This window comes from Terrapene carolina, unplaced genomic scaffold (assembly GCF_002925995.2).
Source record: "Terrapene carolina triunguis isolate 2854851 unplaced genomic scaffold, T_m_triunguis-2.0 Scaffold42, whole genome shotgun sequence".
NCBI lineage: Eukaryota > Metazoa > Chordata > Testudines > Emydidae > Terrapene > Terrapene triunguis.
Genome location: NW_020664393.1, coordinates 4,515,809 through 4,526,644, shown reverse-complemented (window position 1 = coordinate 4,526,644; position 10,836 = coordinate 4,515,809). Strand labels below are relative to the sequence as shown.

Here is a 10,836-nt window from a genome sequence, read left to right as displayed (position 1 = left end):
GAGTCTAAACCCAAATAAATCCATTTTACCCTGCATAAAGCTTATGCAGGGCAAACCCAGAAATTGTTCGCCCTCTATAACACTGATAGAGAGATATGCACAGCTGTTTGCTCCCCCAGGTATTAATACATACTCTGAGTAAATTACTAAATAAAAAGTGATTTTATTAAATACAGAAAATAGGATTTAAGTGGTTCCAAGTAGTAACAGACAGAACAAAGTAAGTCACCAAGCAAAATAAAATAAAATGCGCAAATCTATGTCTAATCAAACTAAATACAGATAAGTTCCTCACCAGTTCCAGAATGCTCCCTTTTACAGGCTAATCTCCTTTTAGCCTGGGTCCAGCAATCACTCACAACCCCTGTAGTTACTGTCCTTTGTTTCAGTTTCCTTCAAGTATCCTGGGGGGTGGAGAGGCTCCTTCTTTAGCCAGCTGAAGACCAAATGGAGGGGTCTCCCCCGGGTTTAAATAGAGACTCTCTTGTGGGTGGAGACCCCCCTTCTCCCTCCTATGCAAAGTCCAGCTCCAAGATCGAGTCCTGGAGTCACCTGGGCAAGTCACATGCCCCTGCATGACTCAGTCTTTACAGGCCGAAGCCATTGTCCCCATGGTATCTTGCCTGTCTCCAGGAAGACTTCTTATGTGGATTGGAGCATTCCAAGATGCATTGTTCCCCAAGTGTTTCCTGATCAGGTACTTAACCTGGTGAATTCCTTCCTAAAGAAGCTGACCAAATGCCTCACAAAGCTTACTTAGAAACCAAGCAAGCATACAGCCCATATTCTTAACCTCAAGTAGAAAATGATATATATGTACAAATAGGATGAATAGATATAGTAGACCATAACCTTTGCGGAGATATGTTACATGGCACAGGCAGCACAAAACATATTCCAGTTATATCATACATACATTTATAAACACCCCCCCATAAAGCCTTATGGGGTACACTGTCACACCGGGACTTTAAGAAAAACACCAAATATCTCAAGATTCATGTTAAACTCACTAAAACAGGTAACACTGACATGGAGCATATTTCCCCCAGAAAATAGAGGAATGATCTGTCTGTTGAAATGGCCCTGTCACCATAGCAGCTGACATTAAGTTTAATGATCCTCTCAGAGATCTTTTCCTTTTCCCCACCATTTTGGATCTCACCCTTGCAGCCTCACTTAGCAACACCATCCTTCCAGCTGAATAGAAATGAATTGCATAACTGGCTGCAGAGTTGCACCGTTGAAGGATATATGGCACTGTCTTTTCCACAGAGGCTGAGTGTGTTACCTCTGCAGCTCACTGCCCCTTGTTGATGAAAACATCTATTCGCCTAATACTTGTCTTGGATGTACCCTGTATTAGCTATATAAGAAGATTCCAGGAATGTCACTCTGAAGCCTAAAAGGTCTGAGTCGAGTTAGTGTGTACTGATGGAAACAGCTATAAGTGGTTTGAGCACTGGCCTGCTAAACCCAGGGTTGTAAGCTCAATCCTTGAGGGGGCCATTTAGGAATCTGGGGCAAAAATTTGTCTGGGGATTGGTCCTGCTTTGAGCAGGGGGTTGGACTAGATGACCTCCTGAGGTCCCTTCCAACCCTGATATTCTATGATAAGCATGATTGAGAACTCTTTTTGTTCAGAATATCACCAGGTTGAATCATCACTAGGTTTTGCAGTCTGTTACCATCCAATTTTTAAGTTCTTAGCCATTTTGACTTATGAATTATACCTGTGCAGTGTACAGCTACAATAAGGCATGTATCTATGTCATGCCAAGAGTCCTCGATATCATTGTGATATCAGCGGTAACTCAGCTAATCACCATCCTTACTCTACAACTAATTTGCATGTGACAATTTCATTGGTTGCATGAGGGAGACTGCACAGATGGTGGACTGCTTGACCCAGCTGCCACCGCATGTGCCTCTCTGCCACCCACACAAATCCACACAACTATCCCAGCACAACCACCGCCACACAAATCAACACAAGCATCATCACAACACAACCAGCATACACAATAACCCCAAACACACACAGCCCCTCCCTGCAGCACATGCCCTTTATTCGCCACTCACACAAATATCCCAGCACAATCCGCTCTAGACACAAATCAACACAACCACTCAAACAACAACATAACCAACTGCGATGCTGTATGATTTAAGATGACCATTTATATCATTGTTGCTATCACTGTTATACAATTGCAACAAATCGTATGCAAAATATGTCATGTTAGGTATTATATGTATGTACCATCTTTGTGTCTGAAGTTACGAATATTTGCTATGTATTTGTATCTCAAATATGTGTTTTGTTCTTGGGTTATACTCACAAGGTATTTTACATCCCGTCTAGCCAGCCCAGTGTTGATGAACCATTCAATTGTAGATGGACCTTTCATTATGGGAGATCAGCTCTTCAGTGAGTCTTCCTGTGGATGCCTCAGACAGCCAAGGGCCAATGGCCACCCTGGTGATTCAGCAAAACATGTAGGGACATGTGATATGGACATGTGACCTCAGACTCCATCTTTGTCAGTAACTTTCCATACACGGGGGCTGTGGGCTTTGTTTGGGACAGTAAATTTCCATGCACATTGCAAAGGAAATAAAAGATACTTGAGACATTTCTATTTTGCCTCATTCCTGCTCCAATTCTCTGGACTGTGGATTTACAACTAAAAGGAATATTTTGAACTATGGACAGTGGACCTTCCAATCTTTTGCAAGTTACCAGAGAGACTTTTGCAAGTTAGTAGTCTATTCCATCACTGCTATACTAAGGATTGGCTGACAGCATGATATTTGGGTAAGATCGGAGATACATAGTGACCTGCTATAGGCTTGCAAACAGAACCTTTGTCTGATTCTTTGAGATTGGTAGACCCTCGTGTATGGGGGAATGGGTATTCAGTAACCTCTCACTATATTAGACTTGTTTGTCTGGATGGGAGCCAAGGGCTGGAAGGCCGAAAGGGGATTGTGTTTGGCTTCTTGTTAACCAGCATGGTGCTACAGAAGCTCGTTTGATACTGGTTTGGTGAATCTAATTATAGAATAAACCACCAGTGAGTTTTTGGGGATTGTCTGCCCTGTTTTGTGCAGTCTGCCCTGAGTGTGACATTCTCATCTGAGAAGGGGGAAGGGAAAGGTGGCTCTAAGCCACAGATGGCTGCTGGGGCTTTTACACTGCTGAGGAAACTGGAGTGCAGTGCACTCAGGCCTTGTCCCCTCCCTTCCCTCAAATGTCCCTGTCAAGCTGTCCTTTCAGTGGCTCAAGAGTGTGGTTACCAACCTCAGGGCAGACTATTAGGAGACCGGGCACAAGCCCCAAATAGGATGTGAATTCTATACTTAGATGTCACCAAATATCAAATGTAAACTCCTGAGGCACTATAAACATCCTAACTATGGCGTCACTGACAGTCCCTTTGTGTATTCCAGTCTATCTTGTCACCTAGGCAAGCTTGCCTTTGTGATAGATTGCCCCTTATATAGGAAAAAAGTCACAATATTCAGGTTACTCCCAGTCCCAAAGCACCAGTCACTTACCTCAGGTCAATTTCACCTTAGATCTCACACCAAGACAATGCTTGTAGTCATTCCTATAACACACTATTTAAAGATTTATAAACTACAAGAAGGGAACAAGAGTTATTTACAAGGTTAAAGCAGGTAAACATACACACACAAATGAGTTATAGTCTTAAGTTGCAAACAGTAATAGATGCTTTTATAATAAGCAAGCTCTATACGTCCCTTAGGGCTAACTGGCTAAATACTGAGGATCTCTTGTTTATGCCTAGAAAATCTTGCCCTTGAGAGTCCAAGCAACATAGAGATACAGTTTCTCCTTGTCAGAGATTTTTATTCCCCTACCCCCTTGGTTGAGCTGCCAGTTCAGCTGATAGGAGGAATTCACTTTTATGTCCCTCCCTTCATGGAGCAATCCAGTCTTTTGTCCTCTGATGTTCCACAATAGTTTGTCTGGTGTTAATGGGCCTTTGCTGTTGGGCAGGACCTAACACTTTGTTTGAAGCCAGTATTTCACACTGATTTACACTGGAAAATTAAGTCAGCTTTATTATATCATTCAGGGTTGTGAAAAATCTACATCCTTGACCAGCATAGTCAGCTGACCTAACCCCCAACATAGGCAGTGCTATGTCCATGGAAGAATCCTTCCATCAACATAGCTATTGCCTATCGGGGAGGTGGATTACTTCCATATACAGGAGAACCCCTTCCATCGGCATAGGTAGTGTCTACACTGAAGCACTACAGCAGCACAGCTACAGTGCTGCAGCTGTGCTACTTGCAGCATTTCAAGTGTAGACAAGTCCTAATTCATGTCTCTTTCCTGTCTGGTGATTTACACAGTTACAGAGACTTACAATGCAAATGCTCAGCTATTACCTTACAATATGGGAAACAGATGTTAAGTGAGATTAATGCATGTAGCAACTTACAAGCATTCAATAAAGTCTAAACACTAAGCACAATGTTATAACTCGAATACCTATTTTAACCATACTAACTCACAGGTTGGTTCCAGCTATGTATTTGTCAATGCTCAGTTGAGACCTAGGGGCCTCAGCATGAGCTGGATTTACACTGCCTTTATGCCAGCTGAACATTTCCCAATCCTCAGGTGCCCATTGAAGTCAGCTTTAAGTCTCTTAGCACTGTTCTGACAGCACAAATTGACATTAGTGTGGGCTAAGATCGGGTTCAATAATTCTGCCCCACCTATTTAGCAGTCACATTGTAGCATAATTTTACAGATCTTCTATGAGTTATCAATGGAAGCATTTGAAACTAAGGATCTTCTAAAAGATAAATTCAATTAACCATGTGTAATTTTAAAAAGAAAAAAGAGAGACTCTATGTCAGAGTGCAATGTGGCCTACTGGGCAGGGCATTGTGCTGGGCATAAAAACATCATGAATTTTAGTCCTGGCTCTTCTATTATCTCCCTGTGTAAGTTACAGCAAGTCACTCCTGTCTCAGTTTCTCCATCTGTATAACGGGGATAAAACCTATTTTGTAGGACAGCTGTGAGGAATAATTAGCTAATGTTTGCAAAGGACTTTTTACATGGAAATTTTAAAGCAAAAGTGTTTCAAAGGCTTCCAGCTCCAGATTAAAGGAAAGGATGCAAAGCAAATGCAGTCTCCTATTTAGATTAATACTAAACTCTACTAGGGCACACACAGAGAACATAGGTTATGTGAGTACTCATTTAGATGGAATGTGTGCCTATCTGCATATTAACCAACTCAATCTGTGTCTGTTATGCAATTGATTAGCATATTAGACTATCAAAGGATATAGACCAAATAGAATAATAGAATCATAGAACTGGCAGGGACCTCGAGAGGTCATCTAGTCCAGTCCCCTGAACTCATGGCAGGACTAATCTATACCATTCCTGACAGGTGTTTATCTAAATAATTAGATTAGGTCTTCTGCCTCGGGCTGTGATGAATATTCAATTCATACAGCACATGAATAGTTCTAGTTTTTCAAGAATGAACAACAGTTAGTAACATAGGCCCTGCTTCAGGAAACACGTGCTTAACTTTAACTACGTATTCACTGGGACTACTGATGTTCATAAACTTGATTGTTTGTAGCATTGGGGGCATAGTTGTTAATCAGATCCTTGCTAGGTGATGTGATATTGAGTCTCCATGATTCACTAATTCATAAGTGAAATTATGTTTTTCATGTTTGTGACACAGCATGTTAGCAAGTGTGGTGGGTGGACTGGCCACTTTCAGACTTTATCATTCCTTTCTGACATGGCATTTTGTCTGATAATTGAGCACCAGATCATATATCACTCAGCTCACAGGTGAGTGCAGTGACATGAAATGGTTCAAATAAAGCCAGTCAGGCAGCACTTGGCAGGAAGCTTCCATTCTGAGGTCCATATTTTCATAACTGGGTAAACAAAGAGACAGGCATCTAATGGGATGATTGTATGTGCATTTTACAACTGGTCACAAGAACACAGTAATTGTGAGCACAATACTGAATAAACAGTGTTGTGTGCTGCACAATTGCACACATGTAATTACAAAATATCGGGCCTGACTTTGAGTGGGAAGGAGACGAGTGAGAAAACATACAGCCTTGGCTGGGAATCTTTCACTGTGAAAGATCAATCCTGCAAAATCTGTGAAGCCATAACCTCTTATGATACCCATATTTGAATAGCCAATGGCCATTAATATACCTAGCAAGAAACATGACTCTTTTACATTGAATTTTCTGTTTAGATTATTCTGTTTTTAAAAAACTCTGTTGATGTAGATTAGTTTGTAGAGATTTGAAATTCAGAGCATGTTCCAAAAATCCCAAGGGCAAAAAGTTAATGTTAACTTACAAAAAAAGTTAATTTTCCACCCCTTATCCACCTCTCCCCCCTCAAAAAATAAGTGAATTTTAGCTCAGTGAGTCAAATTTTGCTTGCTTTTATACTAGCGAAAGTGAGGACAGAATTTGTCTCAGTATCTGACCTTTTTACATAAATAGGTCTTGATACTTTCCTCTCATATTGAAGTAAGTTAGGAATATCTCCGCTGGAATCAGTGAAGTTACAGCAGTTGTAGCTCAATTTTTCCCAGGCATTTCCAGAGGTTGGGAGTACAGAAGGAGGTCGGAGCTGAACTAAGATGGCACAGGCAGCCTTAATTCTGGCATTTCCTAACTTCTGAGTACTTGACTTTGCAACATTAACATTCTTTTAACATAGTTTTTTAGTTTGTAATAATATCTAGGCCAGCGTTTTTCAAAGTTCGGGTCGTGACCCAGTACTGGGTTGCGGCATGTCAGGCACTGGGTCACTCTGGTCAGCACCGCCGACCGGGACGTTAAAAGTCCCATCGGTGGTGCTGCCCAGCTGAGGCAGGCTAGTGTCTACTTATTCCAACACCATGCTGCGCCCCAGAAGGGGCCAGCAGCCAGTCTGGCTTCTAGGCAGGGGGGCCACAGGGCTCCACGTGCTGCCCCCGCCCCGAGCACCGACTCCGCACTCCCATTGGCCGGTTCCCAGCCAATGGGAGCTGGGAGGGGGGCGGTGTCTGCGGGCGAGAGCCACATGGAGCTGCTTGCATGCCTCCGCCTAGGAGTCGGACCTGCTGCTGGCTGCTTCCGGGGTGCAGCATGGTCCGGACAGGTGGGAAGCCTGCCTTAGTACCCCCACTGCACCGCTGACTGGGATCCACCCGAGGTAAGTCTGCATCCCAACCCCGCACTCCAATCCCCTAACCCTAAGCCCTGAGCCCCCCACAAACCTGGAACCCTTCCTGCACCCCAAGCCCCTCATCCCGGCCCCAGACTAGAGCCTGCAACCCCAAACCAGAGCCCTGCCCCCCTCCTGCACCCCAACCCCCTGTCCCAGCCCAGAGCCCCCTCCCACACCCTGAACCCCTCATTCCCGGCCCCACCCCGCAGCCCTCAACCCCTCATCCCAACCCTCTGCCCCAGCCCTGACCCCCTCCCGCACTCCAAACCTCTCATCCCCAGCTCTGTTGTGTCGTGGGCATCAACAATTGTGTTCAACTGTGTCCCCAGAAAAAAAGTTTAAAAACCACTGATCTAGGAGGTGGTCTTGGATTGTGGATTTATAGGAGGATGAAGAAATACACACTACTCTTGTTAAGGTGCTGGTATTTAATACACAACCATAGTTTAGCATGAAGAAGAAAGGGTTTTATTTGTCCTCTGTGTATACTTGAGCCATGCTTATAATATTAACATTTCATTACAACGTTGCTCATTCATGCCTGACAATTACCAGAAAGTGCCCTTCCAACTCTTAATGCTACTGTTATTTTTCTTATGTCCTTCCTTTACTGTAATCAACTGCACAACACAGTATTTCCTTGGTCTAGCTCTGGAGGATCAACAAGCTGTTGAACAGAAAACTGTTGGTTCTGCACTGAGTCCTTCAGAAGATGAGACAAAAGTACTGTAAATGCCAGTCAATGCTTTCCAAAAAATACTGGGGAAGGGTGATATAGCAAGAGAGAGCTGCCATTGCACTCTTCAGGATAACTGCACAAACATTAACAATTTCAGGAACAGTAATGTTTTTATTGTGGGATGTTCTGTGCATACTAAGTAGTTTTGCATTAACTAATGGTATCCTAGGCGATATCCTGCATCAGCTATGAGCTGGGCACAACATAAACAACTTTCAATTTTAAATAAAAAAAAAAAAAAAAAAAAAAAACCAACATCCTAAATTAGAGGGGAAGTAAAGGCAGCCACAAAACGAATATATATACGGTAAATAAAATAAAAATAAATAAATAAAATGGAAGAAAGGGGAAGTTTATAGTAATTAATATAAATCAGAAATTAGCAATTATAGAAAATTAATAAGGGAAAGGAAAGGGAATCAAGGAGAAATCTTTGGTCAGCAGAGTTAAGGACAATAACTAATATGAATATTAGGAACAAAAAGAATCCTAACAATGCTATTGGTCCATTACTTGATGGCAACGGTAGAATTGTCAATAATATGGCAGAAAAGGAAGAAGAGTTCAATAACTATTTCTGTTCTACGTTTAGGAAGAAAACAGATGATATAGTCATATCATATGATAACATTCTTTCCAATCCACTAGTATATCAAGAGGATGCTAAACAAAAGCTACTACAGGTAGACATTTTCAAATCAGCAGATCTGGATAACTGGCATCCAAGAGTTTTAAAAGAGCTGGCTGAGGTGCTTGCTGGACCATTAATGTTGATTTTCTATAAGTCTTGGAATACCATGGAAGGTCCAGAAAATTGGAAGAAAGCTCATATTGTGCCAATTTTTAAAAAGGGTAAATAGGATAACTTGGGTAATTATAGATCTGTCAGTCTGACATTGATCTCAGGCAAGGCAGTGGAGCATCTGATATAGGACTTGATTAATAAATAATTAAAGGAGGGTAATATAATTAAATGCCAATCAACATAGGTTCATGGAAAATAGATCCTGTCAAACTAGCTTGATATATTTATATGATGAAATTACAAGTTTGGTTAATCAAGGTAATAGTGTCAATATAATACATTTAGACTTCTGTAAGGCCTTTGACTTAGTACTGCATAACATTTTGATTAAAAAACTAGAACAATATAAAATTAACATGGCACGGCTTAAAAGCTGGCTAACTGACAGGTCAAAACATAATTTTAAATGGGGAATCATTATCGAATGGGTGTGTTTCGAGTGGGGTCCTACAGGGAATGTTTTTTGGCTCTGAGAGGCCCTGGAGAGCAACCCGTCCCTTTCTGGCAGCTCTGGCCAGTGTTTCCTGCTCAGGCCGAAAGGCCATGGAGAGCCTTACTTACCAGCTCTGACCCAGCGATCTGGTGGCCCTGGTCCCTGCTCCGACCTTGAGGTTTGGTGAGCTTGGTCTCAGCTCCAGCCTTCGTAGGCCCTAGGTGAGCCCCCCTCAATAGGACCCTGACTTTAAGTCCAGTGGGCACAGGAAACAACACAGATTTTCTGCCTCTGCTGCTTAGTACTCCATCTGCATTTTGCAGCACGGGAGTTGTGGTACCTGTCCTGGTCACTAGGACCCAGTGGATGTGTGGATATCGTTCCAGGCTTGGAAAAGCCCGTGGAGAACACAATTGAACTAGCTTGGACCCAGAGATCTGCTGAGCTGGATTTTTGCTCCGGTCTTAGTAGGCCATACGCGAGCATATTCCCTTACCCCGCCGGCTCTGACCGAGGAGGTACAGTGAGCTGTGCTTCTGCCCTGACTCAAGTGGTTCAATGAGCATCTTAACCCCCTTAACTCTCTGAGCTTTAAGGGAGATGGTGAAGGAAATAAAAAATTTCAAAAAAGGGTCTAATAATCATTCCACATGTAATTTTACAATTAACATGCTAAAGGAGAAGCTGACGAAAACACAGGGAGTGATCAGTGCTATTTATATGGACCCTCTCAGGGACTATGAGTCCCAAGGTACAGATTCAGATGGGGAAGCTTCTGATGCATCAGAAGATAGCATGGATGTGTGGGAGGAAGGAAAAAACCAGCACAGCCTTCGGCCCCTCAAGACTGCTGGACTGGACAGCACAGTATGGGGAGGAGGTGACCAGCCCTCCGTGGAGAAAGAAGTGGTTCAGGACTATTTAGAAAAACTGGATGATCACAAATCCATGGGGCCAGATGCGCTGCATCCGAGGGTGCTAAAGGAGTTGGCGGATGTGATTGCAGAGCCATTGGCCATCATCTTTGAAAACTCATGGCGATCGGGGGAGGTCCCGGATGACTGGAAAAAGGCTAATGTAGTGCCCATCTTTAAAAAAGGGAAGAAGGAGGATCCGGGGAACTACAGGCCAGTCAGCCTCACCTCAGTCCCTGGAAAAATCATGGAGCAGGTCCTCAAGGAATCAATTATGAAACACTTAGAGGAGAGGAAAGTGATCAGGAACAGTCAGCATGGATTCACCAAGGGGAAGTCGTGCCTGACTAACCTAATTGCCTTCTATGAGGAGATAACTGGCTCTGTGGATGAGGGGAAAGCAGTGGATGTGTTATTCCTTGACTTTAGCAAAGCTTTTGATATGGTCTCCCACAGTATTCTTGCCGCCAAGTTAAAGAAGTATGGGCTGGATGAATGGACTGTAAAGTGGATAGAAAGCTGGCTAGATCGTCGGGCTCAACGGGTAGTGATCAACAGCTCCATGTCTAGTTGGCAGCCGGTTTCAAGCGGAGTGCCCCAAGGGTCGGTCCTGGGGCCGGTTTTGTTTAATATCTTTATTAATGATCTGGAGGATGGTGTGGACTGCACTCTCAGCAAGTTTGC

General features: G+C 43.1%; 1 protein-coding gene across 3 annotated transcripts in view; it reads right to left on the bottom strand.

The window, feature by feature from the left end:
* DDO (D-aspartate oxidase) overlaps window positions 1-10,836 on the bottom strand; it is a 44,208-nt gene that overhangs the window by 24,586 nt on the left and 8,786 nt on the right. The window contains exons 1-2 of one of the 3 annotated variants that reach the window (XM_026653682.2): window positions 3,562-3,601; window positions 2,343-2,479 (exon numbers count right to left, since the gene is read on the bottom strand). The exons of the other annotated variants lie outside the window; for them this stretch is intronic. Of the exons in view, the coding sequence (XP_026509467.1) occupies window positions 2,343-2,411 (69 nt within the window). The 5' untranslated portion in view covers window positions 2,412-2,479; window positions 3,562-3,601. Of the gene's footprint in view, window positions 1-2,342; window positions 2,480-3,561; window positions 3,602-10,836 lie in introns of those variants that run through there. 3 annotated transcript variants of the gene reach the window in all.